The following is a 20,198-nucleotide window of genomic DNA, read 5'->3' on the forward strand; positions in this document are numbered from 1 at the left end:
ATCTCCATCTACTCCATCCACTGGTTGGCTTCAAGGCAGGAAGGAGTCACAAGATAGCCACAGAGGCACTTCCTGTAAGAGGATTGAGCGCTTCCTGTGCCAGAGGGCCCAACAAACTTTGCTAAATAGTGTCATCAATCATGGCACCGGCTCACTCTCATTGCCCCACAAGGAGAACAAACACACAAATAATTATACGTAGTAATTTAGCCCAGAGGAAAGTCTGTCCCCGTTTTCCTCTTTTCCCCCGTGGAAAGCAGCATATCGCCTCTACCCCCCCCCCCCCCTCACACAACAATAAAATTACATTTGCATTAGCTGTGAAAGAATTTGGTTGGATGATTTATTGAAGCAATCAACACTATGCTGGCCAATCCCTGTTCCTCTCCCAGAGAGAGAGAGAGCGTGTGTGTGTGTGTGTGTGTGTGTGTGGATTGGGTGTGTGTGTGTGTGTGTGTGTGTGTGGATTGGGTGGGGTAGCTTGGAGCTTAGAGAAAGGAAGAAATAGCTTGGGCTGGGGACCAAAGGGGGAAGCGAGGCATGAGCTGTGCAGCGGAGCAATCACCAAGATTCTGCCTTTGATTAGATTAGCATTAAACAACACCCTGACAGATATGACAAATAGGTGCATTAGAGCCTGTCATTCTTCTCTCTTTGGTTTTCTATCTAGCTTTCACTCCTGCTATTCCTGCGTCTCTGGACATTATAGGGCTCGCATTCCCTCCATGTGTTCCACTAGCATAAACCTATGCGCGGCCCCTGACATCCAAACAGATGTGTAATCTGACTGCATTACCTTTTTAGAGAAGACGCGAAGTGAATAATGGGAACTAAACAGAGTAGGGGTTAAAAGGGGGAGAAGGTGCAGGAAAGAAAGCCAGATGACAGGTGCTATTTCTTTAGGAAATAGAGCTGATAAAAAAAAAGCAGAGCGCAGTGGTGAGAGAGGAGTCATTAATCAGATGTGTTTTTGTATTATTGGATATCTTTGTTTTTTCATGAGGTGCTTTAAATGGTAAAGATGCAAACAAACAGGGCCAGAGGGGAGTTATTATCTGTTGTCCTTGTCACTGGATGTGTGTATATGAGGGCACCTGTTTGTGTGTGTGTGTAACACTTCAAACCGTTTTATGAAATGCATTTATACATAAATATAAAAGTACACTGTGTAGCGTGCTTTGGTCCGCACGCAGAACCTAAACAGCCTTCAGCAGCTTTGTGAGTCTTGATGCTAATCAGCCATCCTGAAGTGATCTATTGACATCCGCGATCATTGATCGGCCCACGCCTGCTTATGATCCCTGAATTAGTATTCATGAATCCGGCAGCAGCTAAATAAACTTGGCAACAAAACACCCACAAGACAACAGAGAAGGAAGGGATAATCAATGCAAAGCACCATCAAATCTACATTATCCCTCCTCATCAGTTTGGCCAGGCCACAAGGGCCGGCGCTCGGGTCAGAGGTGACGCAGACGGGTCGGCCACCCTTGACCCTCAAACCGATATTTGCAGGCCAGAGATGCCTTTTCTCCGGTTTCTCTGCCCTCACTCGGGGACGGGGTGACTGTGGGAAGGTGGACAGGGCAGTGTGGAGGGAAAGATAAGGCGTTGGATGGCTCACTGTCTCCACTCTGGGCGGTTTGGATTTACTGCACTCAAGGTGAGCCAGATAAATCAGATCGGTGGAAAAGCGGGTGAGAAAAGATATAGATGCAAGACTTGCCTGTGAACACAGAAGCATGACGAGCTCCACCACTGAGCTGCTGGACTTCATGCACACCAGGCCTGGAGACATTTGAAAGAAAGGGAGTCAGAAATGTACATTTGACAATTAACAATTATTTTTGTGCACGCTTTATTTCATAAACCTTCTTCGGTACTTGTGGGAACACATTCATGCACAACGCACACACACACAAAAATAGACACGGATTACCTAACCTTGTGCCATCTGCAAGAGAGCAGATAGTATTGATGGGCCTAATGAGCCGACATGATGTTACTGTAAACTAATACATATTTGGGCCTTGTATTACAGGCCTGACTTGGCCAACATATGTCCCATTGATCCCTAATGGCGAGCCCTGGGCTTTCAGAGGGCAGGGGTGGACTAGAGTGTCCAGAGTCTGCTGCACATGCACAGACGGGAAGAAGGCAGAGTAGCCTTTGGTCTTTTGGTTGCTCTTCATATGACACGGAGACACATGCACCATCACACACACACACACACCTCCCCCTGCCTTCCCTTAAGGCCCCCCTGCAGCTATCAATCAACTTTCCATTTTGTTTGGTGGCAGCAGACACCCCAAACACTGCCATTAGTGGCCTGGCCTATGACCTGGCCCCCTAGAAACCTTCAGCGCAGCTACCATCTCTTGGCCCAACGCAAGCTCATCACACTATTAGATTAACCACGGCCTGGATACGTTATAGCATTTCAATGAGGACACTTAAAAGCCATCCTTGAGGTCTGACAGGAAGTGATTCAAAAAACAGAAATAATTGTGACGTTGTACTTACTCGTGCCCTCAATAAGGAGCTCTTGTCCGTGGCTGCCCAGTAAAGTCCGAGAGAGGAAGGGAGCAAAATCCACAAAGATCTCTCTCAGCAGAGGAGCTGCCTTCTCGAGAGCATGCTCCAGACGTTCTGAGATACTAGAAATATGGGGATGTAATCGAAACAGCACACCGTAAGTAAAATGAAATTGGCATGCAACCAGGAAATTGAATTACAAATATAAAGATCAGTCAAATATCAGTCTTTAATGTGAAGGAAAAGATGGGAATTAGGACAAAGCAACACACAGTGGATATGTATTAATAACTGACGCTCATGTGTGCATAAAAAGCTGATGCTTGTGTGTGTGCATGTGAGAAAGAGAGAAAAGAAGATGAATCACCTCATATTGGGGGCTGTGTTCTGGGTCACAGGGGAGAGTGGGGGGACAGATGGCAGGCTAGCGCTGGCTGGAACCTGGCCGCCTGCTGCAGGGAGAAACCAAAGAACTCTGTTATTAGTCTGGATGTTGGACAAGAATAAGACGCAACACACACACAGCAATACATTATACGACCAGGGTAGCACCATAAACCTGTGCGGAAACATGCATCTTATGAAATAATAAAATGGCCTCCATTCAAATGTATAGAACGGGGGATTTATGGTCAAATAGGGCAAGTGGGGGTACAAGTAGCATTTTATGGCTAGATAGTGACTCAGAGCACAATATGTCTTCCTTATTAATTTACAATTCAGAGGTTTAAATGATGGAAACCTCTCAATCATTTAGTTTTTTTAATATGCCAGATATATATATGTATATATCAAACATATGCATAGTATTAAGTATTTGTAATAAATAAGAAATATTTTCAGAGTTACACCTGTGTTGGAATGTGAGATGTTAAATGAATGACTTATTTTCAAATGGTTTTCACTCATTAAGTCATTACATACCAATTTACCCCTCTGGCCTGTTTTTGTGACTGTTTCATTATACAACTAAAAGGTGCTTTACGACTTCATTCTGGAGACAGAGGCACACAAGGTACAAAGTCTATGTTTGATTGATCTGGCAGTAAATTCACTTCCCTGTGGCTCATAAATAAGCTAATGCCCAGCAGAATATGGAGGAGGGGGATTCCTCTGGTGTTTCAGCGGGCTTGTTTTTCCAGCCAGGACAGTCTCAAAGCAGGGATAACTCTTAAGGAATGACAGACAGTGTAATGTGGGCTGGAATGTGTGTGTGTGTGTGTGTGTGTGTGTGTGTGTGTGTGTGTGTGTGTGTGTGTGTGTGTGTGTGTGTGTGTGTGTGTGTGTGCGCGCGCGCGCATGTAAGGTGTTAAGCAGCGCCATGTGGGCCTGGTAAAAGTATCTCTCTCGAGCTGAAGTAGCTCCTTCAAACAAAGAGGAGTAAATGAACGTCTCCATTAGTCCTCCCACTGCCCCACTAAAATACACTCGCAACGCGCATTTACTCAACACTGCTCACTGACACAAAGCACCTTTTGCATACAGCTTTAACAATTATCATTATTCACAGGCACACACATACAGACACACACACACACACTTCCCAGCCTGATTTTTACAGTAAATGCACATCTCCTAAAACACACAAACCCCAATTCTCATGTCACACCCTCCTCTCTTAAACATACAGACTCCTCAGTGAAAAAAAGCATCACTTTAATACACACTAGCACATGCAGAAAGGTGACAAAAAAATAAATAAAAAAACAGCTGGCCGTCCGATAATTTACCGTCACTGCTGAATCAGTGAATATAGTAGAGTTAGTGTGCTCGTAAAGTTGCAATAAAAGAAGTGCGTCTTTATTATTTTATTCATTAACCTGAATTCACTCTCGTAGCAGAAATCACTGTAGTATTTAAAAAAACATTAATTATTATTTACATCTATTAACTGTAATGCATGTAAAGCGTTTTATTTTTTTTTTTACTTTACTTTCATTACTTTTAATAAATAAAAGCAACGAAACTGTTTGTTAGCCTTTAATAACTGGATTGCATCGTACAAACAGAGTAATATTATTCTGCCAGACACAGAGGAGCAAAATAAATTGACTTTTTCAAAACACTCAACCAGGTTATGACTCCTCTGCCCTGTCAGAGTGTGTGTGTGTGTGTGTGTGTGTGTGTGTGTGTGTGTACTTACTAGCTGCAGAGTCTGCAGAGGTGCTCTGTGACGCGTCACCAGAAGATACTACGGCGACGCTGTCGATAGGTGTCCCACCAGACACAGACGCAGCAGTGGCTGCTGGGACGGTGGCGGAGGTGCCTGTAGATGGTGCCATGCCCGCTTTCTTGGGTGCGACGACGACACTTCTGTATAGAGACGAGACGGATTGCTCCTTTAGCTATCACATTGACAGAAGTATTGTATGCAAAGTGTGACACTGCCAGCTCACAGCGAGCCTCATGAGACTTTAATGTTCACAGTATGGCTGGAACAAAACCAACTCTGTCATAAACCCATTAGAATGGAAGGGTAATTACTAGACTACTTTACTGGCACAAAGTATTCTAAAATGGTTACATTCATCGTGCACATGCAGCAGTCTTTCAATTGTTTACTTGGCCATAGAAGTAAACTGGCCTTGTGAAGAAAAATGCATCACAGTTTGTACAAAATACAGAATGCTTTGTATATTTCTTTACAAACAACTGGAGACCACTTTTGGTGTATGTTTTCAGCCTCCACGGTATAAACTAAAACTTTTTGCAATTGACAGTAATCCTTCTAAAGCACATAATATGGCCGTTATTGTTTCAAACTACCGGTGCCAATATGATGCCTGGAATATGGTATGCATGCCATACCTTCCCTTGAGGAATATTCTTCAACAACACACGTTTTTTCTAAAAACAAAGTATGTCAAACTTCTGAAGGCATTAGCGTTTAATGTTGTCTTAACGCTAGCAGCTGTACAACAACCTGGCGAAATAAGATACCGTTTGTTTCCTGATTTCACAATTTAGAACAGAAAATATCTGATGAAAGAATAACACGTTTGATTCCAGTTTTGGATGAATGTTTGCAGTACTTCATTCTACACAAATCTCTGCTTGTATTCAAAAAGTATTACGGTTTGGTACCCAGTTTAGCTTAGGTCAAGTTTTACATTCACCATTACTTATTTTACTAAAACATGTTTTCATCTGTTGAGCACAAATCCCTGATCATTGTCATTTCTAAACACAGCTATCTACACACTGAATATGCTGCTTCTTTAGATGTCCCTCTAGCAACGCAACAGGAAGTCTTTCTCGTAGAGATGTAGCGCGAGTGGAGTTCAATCCCCAACCAGCGAAGAGCAGATGGGAGGAGAGCAGCATGCAGATAAGCTGTCAGTTTACACCAGGGCTCTGACAGACCACTGGCCATATCAAAGAGAGCCTGGCCCTGCTTATCAGTGCTGACACAAGGGAAGCAGGGCCTAATCACTGGCTACTGCTCCCTCTCAGAAACACAAAACAACGCAGGCTCACCAAGATACGCAAGCATACATCAAATGCACAAGATTTGAATATAGGAATAAAAGAATGTGAGCATACGGACACAAGAGCTAACATACAATACATTCCTGCATACTCCCGGAGTTAGTGTTTATGCACACTTTCATGCACACACACACACGAGGAGAGTTGGGTATGGCTCCCTGTGGTGCAGACAGATACCTGGCTGCAGTATCAAACGCTATTCTCAGTTGATTTAAGGCAGGTGATCAGATCTATTAAAAGTTACTGTGAACCCTGACAGCTGAACTTTGCTTCAAGTGATGTATGATTTAAGAATAATAGAGCTGCATACGAAGGCCAGAGGGATTTACAGTTGTGTTTGAAATAAAAACACAAACTGAAAATGTACGGCCAGGAGAGAGTGGAGAGAAAAGTTTCTGGTTACTTTTTCTCTGTTCTGATAGAGAGCGGGCTGGATGGTGGTATCAGGAAACAAGGGCGGCGCTGACGTGAAGCACCCCAACTGTCAACAGCAGGGGAGGGAGACAGAGGCCCCCTGCTGTGTGCAGGGAGCGTGTGCGTGAAAGTGTCCAAAAATATTTGAATATATGCATATGGGCGCACAGACAAGTGCACAAGTGTGTGCGAGTCTGCCAGTGAACATCCGTCCGTGTATGTGTTTGGCCTTCCATCTGTTCTGCAAAGGCCCAGTGAATTATTCAGCAGGTCATTAGCCACACTTATCATGAGTGGGCCGCCCCAGTCGATTAATCAGCCGTCAGCGGCCCCACTCAACCCACAAACAGGAGCCCAGGGCAGCGTGCGTGTGCGTGTGTGTGTGTGTGTGTGTGTGTGCTGGGCTGAGGCTGCATTATTTAAAGGCTTTAACACACAATGGATAAGTGTGGTAAACACTGTGATTCCAGTAATCTCTGCTATTTCAGGTAAAACAAGTGCGAGAATGTGTGTGTGTGTGTGTGTGTGTGTGCGTGTGTGTGTGTGTAGAAAAAAAACATGCTCTAGTCTAGAGTAGTAACTGAGCCAACTCTTGTGAGGGAAGAGTGTACATCCGTGTGTATGTTAATGTTCAGAATGTTATTCGTTAACATTCACACAGAAACATTTGCATGTTCACACTTTCAAATCAAGTGTGATCAAGTCCACGGCATCCCAAGCTGTGATTGGATGATGATGGCTGGTGTGGGAGGGGCATTAACTTGATGACATGAGTGATTAATGAGGGGAGCAACTGGGACCTACAGGTATGAGAAAAGCAGAGTCTCAATGTTTTTCGTGTGTTTGTGAGTGTGTGAGCATATTGCACTGCTTATGGCGTTTGTATCAGAAATACAATCGTTGGATGTTACTTATGTAGAACAAGGGGCAGAAAAAGGTTATATTTTGTTAGTTATATACCTAATGCAATGTGTTGATATGCATGTACATACTTATGTAATCGTATATGTATGTGCAGGTGTATGAATGTGTTAAGCCTTGTTTTTCTCAATGCAAGTTTAAAATACTTTTGCTGTAAGTGATATAATTTGTTATTTGGGTTTCCAGTGGGATTTACAGTTGAAAATTTTAATTTACCATTGCGCCAATATGTATCATTCTACTTTGAAGTTTTCTACTCCTGCAGATATCCTTATCATAGCCTTTTTAAAATAATTTTTCAGTTTCATTTCAGAATTTAATTATTTACCAACGTATCAACATGCCTGTCTTGGATATCTAGGTCTTTTTGCATTTCGAGTGTGCGACCATTTTTCTTCTCAACTGTACTGTGGCTGTGGTCAGCACCTCTCCAGCACTGGTGTGCAAACCCTCTCTCTCTTATCCTGGAAGTGTTTGCATAAAAAAAAATTGGCTGAGGTAATCTGTAGCTTTTGGATTTTCACTCTTTCCGTTGTGTTTGTGTCCGACATGCTAACCCTCTTCCTAAGCAGTACATTAACAACACTTCAGCATCAACACAACTCATCTGCACGTCAACTCCAACATGCATGCAGGGTCTTCTGCCAGGAATGCAAACAACCGCACCATGTATATCCCAGTGTCTAACACGCACATATTCTGCCGAACCATGCAGTCTAAATCACCGGCTTGTACAATGACACTGTTTAGTTCTGGTTTGTGTCAGCAAATATTTGCAGACTGGCTGTCATAACAGGGGCATGGCTGAGAAATGGATGGGAGAAACCCAGCAGGTCTCCAGTAGTCAATAAATCAGTCAGGGTACTTCACCCCCTGACCAACCCCACAGTTTTTATCTGGGGGATCCCAGCTTCTGTCATACATTGGTGTCGTAAATCCTGCCCTCTGGGCAAGTGGAAAGTTTGCCACGCTCAGGCAGGCGATGTCAGTGTAGAATATCAGCTAGGGCTTGTACTGGTGTCACTGGGAGAGTTACTGGTTAGTGGGAGATGCTGAGCAGTGATAGAGTCATTACAACAAGATAATAAACACAGCATGTCTGCATGCGTGGTAGGTAGAATTGGTAAGTGTAAGGACTAGAGACAGCGGGCTGATAAAGGGTGGTAACCTCAGGAGATAAGGGAATAAATATAGGTGTAAAGCCAGCGAATGATATGGAGAGTAAGGTAGTTTTGAACCAAGAACCATCTAAATAATTTGACACCTCAGTGGTGAGGTCTTCGAATGAGGGAACATCGAGAAGATGGGTGGAAGGATGGCTTGAACGTGTGCATATATTAAGTACTGACACAGTCAAGTCAATTCACTAAGTTGCCAAAAAATGACATTTTGATTATAATTTTCATCAAGCAAAAATGCCAAACAGTCGCTGGTTCAGAATTCCGAAATGTGAAGATTTGCAAATTGTTCTCTGTTGTATATCAATCTAATGCTGTTGATCGGACAAAATGAACAATTCACAGAAGCCGCTGTGGGCTCTGGGAAATTGTATATTTTTTCATAACATTTTCGTACTTCATAAACTCAATCAATTGAAAATAGATTAAGGATGAGTAAGGTTGTATTGTAGATTTAATTTTTCTGCCTTTTATTTTTATTAAAAAGTACATATTCGTGACCCCTTTTTTGAAGATTTACATCCTAAGTAAGAAGCAATGTGCTTGGGCTGAGAGCCAGACAGAGTTGGAAATTATTAGAAAAAAAGACAACAAATGTACTGTTGGTTTTGGTGCATTTTCATGGAAAAAAGAATATATATATATTTATTGGCTACCTTATGCTTCAACTGATAAAATAAGTATCAGTTACAGCCCTGCTATGTGTTCATGTGTTGACACCCTCAGAAAGGCTTCTATTCTATCTTAAAAGGGAGCCTGGGCTGTATACCTTGCATGAAGAGGCTCCCATAGGCTACGAGCAAGCTGTTAGTCTATGTTCTCCAGCTCTCCTGACGTCCTCTCTTCCTACTGAGTGTGCTCAGCGGACAGGAGCCAGTCTAATCCCCCTGATATGAGGAGCGCCCTGAGACCTGACAAAGCATTCCTCAGATAAAGACACGCGATCACAGAGATGCCGTGGAATTCCCACAGTTGGGGGTAGGCGGACTGACTAAGTGTGTTTGTGAGAGAGAGAGAGAGAAACGGAGAAATGTTTTCTTCAGTACATGAGAACCTTGACTTGATATCACCCCCATTGAGACTTCTTTCTCCCCCTTCACCCATCTCTCTTTCTCTCTCTCTCTCTCTCTACCACCCTCTTCCCCCCCCCCCCTCTGCCGTTTGTGAATGTCTGTCTCGGAGTTAACGCTCCAAATGCAAACCAGACCGGTGACCATCTTCTCTCACCTGGGCCCGTCTGTGGCTTCTGTACCAGGCTCCGCTTTTGAAGTCTTACTCCTGTCTGTTTACCACTGCACCTCCAGGGGTAATGCAAATTATGCATTTATGCCAGAAACGGGATAACGGTTCAAATGTTAGACAGGGGGAGACGAGCAGCAGGAGAGATGAAAAAGAAAGTCGTTAAATATCAGTGACAGGGTGAAAAGAAGCAGCTTCCTGCCAGCTTCGTTTCTGTGTCTCTTCATCCAAGACATGTCTCCTGTTTTCCATAAGACAGTTTCTTTGTATGGCGGTTTGCTTGGGATGAGCACCTACATCAACAGCTCAAAGAAACAACAATGGGAGTAAGGAGGAAAGAGTCAGAGACTAAGTCCCCCCCCCCAGTTCAAAGAGGTTTCTGCAACAGAATGTCTTTTCATGATCCACCTCCTCTAAGGGTACCAAGCTGAGATGTCTTCAAGGTCTGACTTTCAAAAGACCCCTGCGGTTATGTCGGGATAAATGGTATAAAACTGTCAACTGTGAAGCTTGAGAATCAACTGCGTATTTGCACCATATGGGCTCTTGAGAACCTGACGAAGCTGTCAGGTGTGCACCGGAGGAATTATAGTCCAGATATCTTTCCCACAATCCCCTATTTGCATGGCCGAAAAACATGATTTTCTATAAATAGTACGATAGTATGTGTGCATGTTTGAACCGGAGCCCTCACCTATCAAAGGAGCGGAACTGTAGTGATGATTCTCTGGCCGCGTCGCCCAAACTTCCTAGAAACGCTGGTGGCAGCAGACTTGGATCCACCATGAGATCAGCTGGAGCGCTCACTAGGCTGCGCAGAATGTCCTTCACATTCTTGCCCTTTGAATCGGCAGGAAGCGAAGGTCTGACCTCGGAAGACAGTGTGGACAGGGCCTCTGAGATGGCGTCTGGACCGTGAGTCACGCCAGAGGATGAGAGGTCTGCCTCGCTTGCGGCGGTCGAGGTGTGGTCATCACCGATGCCGGAATCATACCGCCGGAGAGAGACACCATTCTCCACTTCTAGTCCACCAGAAATGGCACCGCTATCTAAGAAGACACATATAATAAAGAAGAAATGAGCAATAAAGCAATGTCAAATGAGAGATTAATTGCAGTGGTTCCCAATCTTGAATTTGGGACACCCAAAATTGGTCATGATGTGAATATCAAAGAAAAAAACAAGACAAAACTAATTTCTGCTTATTTTTTTAGTTAATTTTTCTCATTTTATAGTTTATTACTGTGTAGTGAAACATAGATTTAACAGCCTCTAACAATGATTCAAATGACGAATCTAAAAGGATGTCTTAAGTACTCTAGACAAAGCTTTGTATTTAGGGGTTAAAGGCAGAAAGCATTACAGCATCATCTACCCGAAAAGATACATATTTTTATGATTTATTTTTCTTCTTTGGAGCAGCTGTATACCTGTGCTCCTGGCTGACTGGGATCGCTGAGGGCGTTTCTTGTCATTGTGGGGCTCCAGGATGTCGCGGTACTTGGACACCATGAGGACTGAGATGAAGTAGACAACAGCAAGCGCCAGAAACTGAGCCTGCTTACTGTCCTCCTGAAACAAACAAACACACTAAACGATCTGTGTCATCTGCAAAAAGCAGTCATATTCATCAGTGTGCTGTGCTCACGATATCTCTGAAGACGACCGCCCTGAGGCGGTTAATGTCCATGTCCTGTAGAAGCCGGTCCAGCTCTCTGACTGGAGACATCCCACCGGTCACTGCATCAACAGGACTCTGCATGCGTGCATGAAAATCAAACCATTAGCCAAAGAAATGTATTATAATCTCAAAGCAAAGTGCGAGCAGCACATTGCACGCTTACACCAATCAGGATGCTTATTAATCCATGTGCACTTCATGGAGTAGGGTAAGGTTTCACAGGATAGAGAAGCTATCCCTCCTGGGATCATGTCCTTAACATAATGGCTTTTCTATAGAGCCACTGCATTATAAATGAGCTTTAACACCCGGTTCAGGGAAGAGCAACATGACTTTACTGGAAGTCACTGTATCAAATCAAAGGGGCAATGACAAAAGGCCTCGTCTAGTGTCAGAAATAGCAACCAGTTTGGTAATTCAATAAGATATGAGCTAATGCAATAGCACTTGGTTTTTGTTGGTGAGCAGGACAAAGGACAAACACTCCTCCTGGTTTACTATCGAGTACAGGAAAAGGGCAAAGGAAGGTTCAGCTATTTTTAAGTGTGGAAAAAAAACCTCCAGTAGAGTGAGAGTAGGTTGCTGAGATTATAATGTTGTTTTGTGTTTTAAGGGAAACAATTGTACGCATCTAATAACAGCAGAGGACGTTGAACAAAATGTGCAAGATAATGAAGTGAGCGGATGATTTTGGTTACTTGCCTGTGCGGCTGCAGACGTGGACGGTCCAATCGCAGTGCTATAGCCGCGTGCTGAGGCCTCTGCGCCATGCTTAAATTGGGCTTGCTGACACTCCAGGCAGTTTCTCACTGCCATAGCACACACTGAGGAGAGATGTAGAAAGAGATATGATGAGACATCATGTAAATAAAATCATTTTCAGAGTAATATGTGGAAGGATTATGTTGAAATCCCTTACAAAAATAAATAAAAATAAATAAAAATTAAAAAAAATTTAAAAAAGAACATTTCTGCTTATAAACTGAGAAAACCACAACAGCAGCAGCTGAGAGAGACAAAAACAAAAGGAGAAAAAGTGGGGCCATGACAAGGTCAGTGCTCTGGCCAACTCTGGCAGCATCGTTCACTCTTCCCTGCTCCACCTCTCCTCCCGAGGTCACAGTGCAAGGGTGTGCTCTTGAATCACAGCCACTGTGTGCAGCTCCCATAACAAATGACACTGCCAGGGTGTGCACATGCTGACTAGGCGGCAAAATACGACCTTTGTCGCAAAAACATCTTGTGGTCCGACAACTTTATGTGGGTTCAAAACTGGCACGTTTACCATTTGTAATCTAATGTGCCGCTCTCTGTTGGAGCCCCTCCCAACCCCCGCCGTTCTGTACTTGACAACTGACAAATGTTAACTCTGAGCCATTTAGATTACGAAGGAGGGAATTATTCCGTCTGGAAATGGGCTCGCTTTTTCCATTAGGACTACTCTTTCATACGACCATTTATAAAAAGAGAGGGGGAGGCAGGGGTGGAGATGCTAAAACCTTGTTACAGTCTTCCAAAATCAGATTAGGTGCCAGCAATGGGGAGCGCATACCTCATCAAATATTCATTTCATAACGGCTGCTTTCTAAAACTGGACCTGTAGTACGCTGGTATCACTTTCCAGCAAAACCCCAACAGCGGCAACAATACTGATCATTTCTGAGCTCTTTGTAAAACAAGTTCGCATTTTTTAAAAGCCTTTTTGTTTGTATACTTCACTGTAATGAGAATCTAAAAGTAAAAACTGATCGCGTATAATATGCACCATTACATATACGGAACAAAGCACAAAGAAATTATTTAAATCAGTGTAGAAAGTATTGCACCACTTCCACTATGAGTGAGTCTGTGTGTATGTGTGTGTTGAACCGTGTTTGCTGAAAAGGTGCACCACATAAAATGAATAATGCAGGAATTGCAATATCTTTTATTCAGCTCAAGCGTGGCTTGGCTTCTGATGCTGTCAGAGGAAACTGTAATAGCCTGGAACAGAAGGCAGAAAAAGGCCTCGGGCTACGCTGCAGTACAGTGCAGCCAAGGCCATTATGTAGAACTCACTATATCATGATAGCAGCCATTTTAGAGTGTTGCCATGCAGTGGGGTTATAATAACAAGATAAGAGAGTGCCGATACGAGCAGAGTGAAAGAGGAGAGGGAATGAGAGCGGCGGCTGGAGATGGAGAGGAAGACGGCAGAGAAGAAAGAGGGAACACAGAAGGGAGGGTCAAAAAGGCTACAGGGAGCCATGACTGAGGCGAATACAAGAAGCTACTGCCGGCTGATATGAGGTGGATCGATGAACAGGGGAGGACAGAGGGCTCTGTGAAAGGGGGAGATAAAAGACGGAAATTCAGACGAGTAGAAGGACGGCTAGACAAAAAGGAAAAGAATGCATGAGCCTATTAAAATAAAGGAAGTAGACCGAGTGACGGGGAAAAGGAACAAAGCAAAAACATCAGCGTGCGTACCGAGGCGAAGGCACTGTCTGAGGATGCCTCCCGACGACATGTTTTTCTCAGCTTCTATCTCGGTGAAGTTGAGGGAGCTGGCAAAGATGAGAACGTCCACCAGGTTGATGAGGCGCTGCAAGAAGGTGACTGAAGCCTCCACCGTCAAGCCTTGGGATGGTTCGATGTTCTCCAGTTCGTGCTGGGAGTAGAAAGAGGAACATTCACAAAGTAATTAAAAAGGATAAGTAATCGTAGAACATCCTCTTTACATAATTCAACTGTTCATTCAGTATGGATTAAATACAGGTTGATTTCAAACGCTATTATCGATAGAGTAACAATAAACAATAATTTAGCTTTAAAAATACATGAAAAGAAAAAAAATTAATCTAAAGAATGCCGTGGTAACATACAAGTAGAGAAAAGTAAAAAAAATGCACTTGTATAAGAAAACTGATCAAATAATTGTACAGTTACTTTCAACTATAAAATGACTTGCCATGTAAACAATGTTTCTCAAAAACATGAACATAATACAACGGGGAAAAACAAATTCAGTCTTCATTTTGTTATAGGCCAGACACAACTGAATTATGATGGGATTGAACTTCAACCTGTGTCTTAGACCGGGCATTGACAGAGACAAAGAATCATGTAAGAGAGCCACTGAGATGAGGCAACACAAAAACAAACTAACAATGTTAGGAGGCAGCTAACGGTGGGCTAATGTGATTGTGGAAAAGGTCAATCTGGATGGATAACTTCCTGCGACTGGAGCCATCAACTATATATATACAGCCGTGGTTAAGTACACGTACACACACACGAGGAGACTCACAGAGGAAGAGGTGGCAGCAGAGAGCAGAGGTAAAATGCCTCCACAAGCCATGATGAGGTTGTCCACCACCTGGGAGATGAGGTGAATGCTGTTGTGGACAAACACGACGTTCTCACTGCTGTTCACAAAGTCCAGAATGGTCTTTGTGGAGTGACTGAGAGGAGGAGAACAAACAGATTGCTTTGTTAACGAAACACAACGTAGAATGTGACAAGTAGAAGAAACATAATCCGGTTTGTTGTCAAGTAGATTTAATCATACAAGGAATTTGCTTTGGTGTTGAAATAAACATAGTACAAGAAATTAAAAGAAAAAAGAACTACAAAAATCGAGAAACTTAAATATAGAATAGAAGAAAAGTAGCACGAGTTATCACAGTATTTGCTCTACTGTAACTAATACAGAGATCCGATTGTTCTAAGTTGCTTTAAATGCTAATATTCAAGGATAAAAATATCCTACATATCCCATCTTTTATGAAAACATTTGCGCTTTGGTCTACACCTCATCAAGTGTCCTCAATGCGACATGAATTTCAAAGTATCCCGAGAGACTTGCTTTTTAGTTTAATGTAATGTTTGTGTAAAGATTATGGCTACTACAAAAAATATATATATTTTTGTCTTTAAATGTGTAAATATGCATAAAGAAATTCCTCATTTTGAAACATGGCATATTATACAGTTTATAATGTGAAGTAAGCAAAAATCAGGAGTGAAACCTTCTCTGTGACAAAACAAAGACTCTTTCAGGCACCACTTGATTAGGAGAAGGCTTGTGAGATGGGATCTCGTGTCTGCTCCTCAGAGGCACACAATGCCAATAAATCTCTATTCCATTAATCAATTAACAAAATATAGTTGTAAGCTAAAGCAGCAGCAAAGTCAGCGGATTGCTACCCTACCTCCTCCACATCTGGACATCTGTCTCAATAGAGAAGAGCAGGTCAGCGAGGAGGCGTTGGTGCATGTGGGACCAGCGGAACTCTGGGATACGAAACATGGTGGATCGAGGGGCCGAAGTGCTGCTGCCTTCTCTCTGCTGACCTGAAGACCCTCCTGCTGCTGCTGCTGCTGCCGCCGCCGCCGCCGCCGGCTGGCCTTGGCTTGTTTCCTTCAGAGAGACACCACACAATAAACGTTAACATAAGGGGTTGGAACTGAAACCGATCAGATTCATACAACATAATGTATTGAAGGATCAAAAGTAGAGAAAAAGATGCGTACTGTTGTAGAGGTCTCCTTCAATTCAAGTCTATCTGTGTCTAAGGCCACATTGGACACATCTAGTCTGGCAATTTTGATCTCTTTGGTCTTGCTGACAGAGTCTGCACTCTTCTGGGTGTCAGAGATGGAGGCGGCGGGGGTCCCGTCCGCGGAAGCGGACAAAGCGCCCTGTTCACTGGTGTCGGTGGTCTCTGAAGGCTGGCTAGGTGAGGTGGAGTCTGATGCTGCTGTAACCTCCTGGCCTGCAGAGGGCGCTGTGGTGTCGGAGGGCTGCTGGTCTGCAGAGGAAGACTGTTCCTCTTTAGCTTCCTCTTTGGCTGGTTCTGTCACACTTTGTTCAGGTGTTTCAGCTGGAGGAGTCTGACTGTCCCGTTTCTCTTCAGTTTCACTCTCTTGTGTTCCAACCTCCCGCTTCTCATCCTTGTCCGCGTCCGTCTTCATCTCATGACCTTCCTGATCATCTTTCTTGTCTTCACCCTCTCCGTGTTTATCGTCCTTTTGTCCTACCTCCCCTTCATCTGCGGCAGCAGCTGAAGCATAAGAAGACTCCCCTTTGCTATCATCAGCATCACTGGAAAGGATCTGGTCACTGACGGAGGACATGTCAACCAGGTCCTCGTTGAAGACGGAGGCTCCACCCAGCTCGCTGTTCTCCAGACGGGCCGCAGCCTCGGGGGACGTTTGGTCAGCCTTACCTTCTAGTCCTGAAACCACTGGCGGTTCTACATCTGCTTCATTCAAAGAGTCTTCTGTCATGGAGTTTGATGATTCACCTTTGATAGCTTCAGATTTTTCATCATCTGGTACAGGTGGTTCATCACTCGCAGAGTCTCTAACCTCTTCCATTGCTTTTGTGTCATCTGTTTCAGCCTGGTCGCTAACTGGTGTTTGTATATCATCAGTGTTCTTGTCAGTGGAAGCCTCAGTCACTGGTTCCTGCTTATTGGTCTCTTCGCTCTGTTCCTCTGTATCGTCTTTTTGTGTCACAGTAGCTTCAGTCTCTTTTCCATCATCACCTGATCCTGTCTTGGAAGACTCTTGAACCAACTTCTGCTCTTCTTCTTCTTCTTCTGCGCCGGCCAGGATGTTGGACATGGTGATGGATGCGTCTCTCCTTCCACCAGCAGCCTCCGGTTGGCTGGAAGTGACGGTGGAACGAGAAGCCGAGTCGGGGGACTTCTGGGACAGCTCGTCCACTGTGAGCTCAATGACAGTGGAAGGAGCCGTCTCCTCTGCCGGTGGCCCGTTGACACAATCCATGGTCTCCGAGCTTTGGCTGACGCCAGAGATGGTTCGGAGTGTGCTCAGAGAGCCTGCGGACTCCTGATGCTGGTACTGACGAAACATACGGGACAGATTGTCTTTGTGCTGCTCAAAGGTGACCTGCAAACACAAAAGAGGATGTGTTCAAATGGTGGCACCAATCTACCCAATTGGTCTATTCTCCAATCGAAGGACAATTTAGGTCTTATTTTTGTATTCTGGCCATCATTTCAATGACTTATAACATTGTATTTACCAAAGTAATTGCCAAGACATGAGAACACAGTGACATTGCTCAAATGAAGTCCGACGAGCAAGAAACGAGAAGTAAGATGATCAAATAAGTTGTAAACAAAACAGTTTTGATGAATATTAACACTACTTTATTGCGAGAGCACCTGAAAGGTTTTTACTATGCAACGACCTAAGTGCACAACTGCAATTAATACAGCAGATAAAAGTGGAACCAGGAAGTCAGTCTGACAACTGTGATGGATGTTAAACGGGGACAACCACACAAGTTTGGCTAACTTGGGGGTTTGTTTAAAACCTTAATGATCGTCTAACAGCTTGTGTTTCTTGCTCCATCAAACTTGTTTAAGTTGCTGTGTTCCCAGATTTCAACATATAACTTGGTGACGATCATTTTGTTACTACCAATAGGACGTATAGCCAAAACTACAAAAACAAGACCAAAATTGCTTTAAACAGAGATTATCCTGTAAGTGTAGTTTTTGTAAAATTGTTGGAAAAATGTATGTAAAGATCGTAATTATGTTTTTGTTTGAGAATACAGAGAAGGCATCATGAAATGTTGCCTAACTATGTTAGTTAAAAGTACATGTTCGTTGTATTATCTCATGTTACAGTAGTTATACATAAAAAATTCCAACACATGCCATCACATATCTTCCCGCCTCATCAAATAAACCCTCCCTATCTCAAACTGCCATCTATCGGTTCACACTGTGAGCCTTTTAACTGAATTATCTCTCCATGAGTCATATCGTGCACCAACACCCGGTTTCATCTGGAAACATTACATTATGGAGGGGAAATATTCTCAAAATGCTCTTTAGTTGAGAGCTTATTACTGCATCTAACCACTGGGACCATTTGTGGTTAACCGTGCCATATTTAAAACTTTTCCTCTCTCCTATGTGCAGTTGCCCACGGCCTATTAACCTCCATCAGTCTTCTTACATCTGATAAGGGGAGACTAGACTACTAGTCTATATCGACAATGGTCTGCAGTGGCATTTGAGGAAGAGCCCATCCATGTAAGCAGTCATAGATTAGCAGTAGATACTATTAGTGTGTGTCTGCTAGCTGTGCTGAGTGCGTGTCCAGCATCGGCAAATCCTCCCACGCCTAATTTAAGACCCGGCATTAATCACTGGGCTTGGAGGACAGAAAGTCAAAGATGGGTTGGTGGTGGAATGGGGGGGGGGGGGGGGGGGGACTAGACCCACTTTGCTGCCTTAGGCTATTTGGACAGAAGGAGAGAGAGAAAGAAAATGAGAAAGCCAGAGATCAAAAGGAAGGAAAAAAAATAAGAAATTGCAAAAAAGGAGGAAGAGGAAGAAAGTGAGTCATGGAGAGTGGAAGAATGGGAAGGGAAAGAAAGAAGCTGATTATTTGTAATTAATTAGGCGTTATTGTTCTAAATTAGCCTGCTACACGGGTGCTCATTAATCTTCTGTAGTGGGAGGCAGTGATTGGTAATCCATAGCTGTTTTCAGAGTGCACAACCTGTTCTAAATGCGCCAGTAGTCCGTCTCTTTCTCTCTTCCCCAGCGATCACACACAGCAAGACCTTCTACCCCATTAGTTTGAGCTAAATTTGACATTTAGCATTTTTAGCAATTTAAAAGGCTGCATCCAGAGTGCGCTGCTTTGGAAATTCCGCGGGAGAGCGGTGCAGAACATAACGTCATAGATCCAGGATGCAGTCTGTGCATTAAGATGATGTGTGCTGGCCTTAAATGGGGCTCTGTAACAGATCCAGTTACCGTTAGAGGTAGTATAAGTCTCTGTGGTTTTTAAAAGAGCGGTTAGCCTTGCTACAATATATAGAAACTGCCTTGGGTGGCTAAGACATCAGCGCTGATCTAATCTAATTTCATTCTACTCCATGACTCGGCCTGGCCTCAGTGGGGTATGGGAAAATGTTATGGTAATGTACAAAAACATGGTGGGCTTTTCTAATGTGACAGGTAACATGGTATTAACTGGGCGCAGCACGGCCGCATCATACAAGGGACTCGAAGTGCATTGGAATAGATGGGACATCATAAACAAGAAGACGTTGCAATACTTCAATACGGAAAGTTTCTGTAGTTTCACCTCACGCAATACTTTTGAAAAATGAACAATAAAATGCATCTCTCATATCATATTTACACAACAATCTATACAGAATAGAGACCTTCCATTGTCCCCATGTCTGTGCTGTGTAACTGATCTGGAATAAGCAGAGGCCCCACACCACAACCTGTTTGGTGAGGGTCAGCGTGGCAGAGCGCTGATCTTGGGAGACCCCGCAGTCGGAGCCTGGGAGTCCCCATTTAGATAAATAGATGGAGAGAGACCACAAAACAAAGGGGAAATGGGGAGGGCAGCATGGCTCTAATCCGATTAGCTAAATGCAATTCCTCCTCCAAAATCAATGTCATCTGCTACTGCGGTGCTGGCTGGGTGGTTTTCACTCTTGTTCGCAATATCTTCCGTTCTCACTCGCTGTAAAAACATTTTTCTTCCTGGTTTTCTCCTCAAATCTGATCCAGTGATATAGATACAGACTTTATCTGTAATTTCTATCACAACCATAAGAAGACAAGCTTGCACAAAGGTCCTATCGGATACTGTACACCACAGGTGTCAAACTCAAGGCTCGCGTCATTTTATGTGGCCCGCAAATCCGCCAGCAAAAAATAAAAATAAAAAAGTTGTTTTTTTATTTT

The 20,198-nt window shown here is 43.6% G+C and overlaps 1 protein-coding gene across 3 annotated transcripts in view; it reads right to left on the reverse strand.

The window, feature by feature from the left end:
* The window catches only part of lrba (LPS-responsive vesicle trafficking, beach and anchor containing), a 176,545-nt gene that overhangs the window by 111,067 nt on the left and 45,280 nt on the right, over window positions 1-20,198 (reverse strand). For all 3 annotated transcript variants that reach the window (XM_076091417.1, XM_076091415.1, XM_076091416.1), the window contains exons 22-33: window positions 15,973-17,355; window positions 15,651-15,859; window positions 14,747-14,900; window positions 13,927-14,107; window positions 12,160-12,281; window positions 11,425-11,532; window positions 11,207-11,348; window positions 10,471-10,825; window positions 4,679-4,848; window positions 2,903-2,987; window positions 2,524-2,657; window positions 1,727-1,788 (exon numbers count right to left, since the gene is read on the reverse strand). In XM_076091417.1, the coding sequence (XP_075947532.1) occupies window positions 1,727-1,788; window positions 2,524-2,657; window positions 2,903-2,987; window positions 4,679-4,848; window positions 10,471-10,825; window positions 11,207-11,348; window positions 11,425-11,532; window positions 12,160-12,281; window positions 13,927-14,107; window positions 14,747-14,900; window positions 15,651-15,859; window positions 15,973-17,355 (3,105 nt within the window). The remainder of the gene's footprint in view (window positions 1-1,726; window positions 1,789-2,523; window positions 2,658-2,902; window positions 2,988-4,678; window positions 4,849-10,470; window positions 10,826-11,206; window positions 11,349-11,424; window positions 11,533-12,159; window positions 12,282-13,926; window positions 14,108-14,746; window positions 14,901-15,650; window positions 15,860-15,972; window positions 17,356-20,198) is intronic.

The sequence above is a fragment of the Anarhichas minor genome, unplaced genomic scaffold (genome assembly GCF_050575085.1).
Source record: "Anarhichas minor isolate MPS153535 unplaced genomic scaffold, ASM5057508v1 ptg000014l, whole genome shotgun sequence".
Lineage (NCBI taxonomy): Eukaryota > Metazoa > Chordata > Actinopteri > Perciformes > Anarhichadidae > Anarhichas > Anarhichas minor.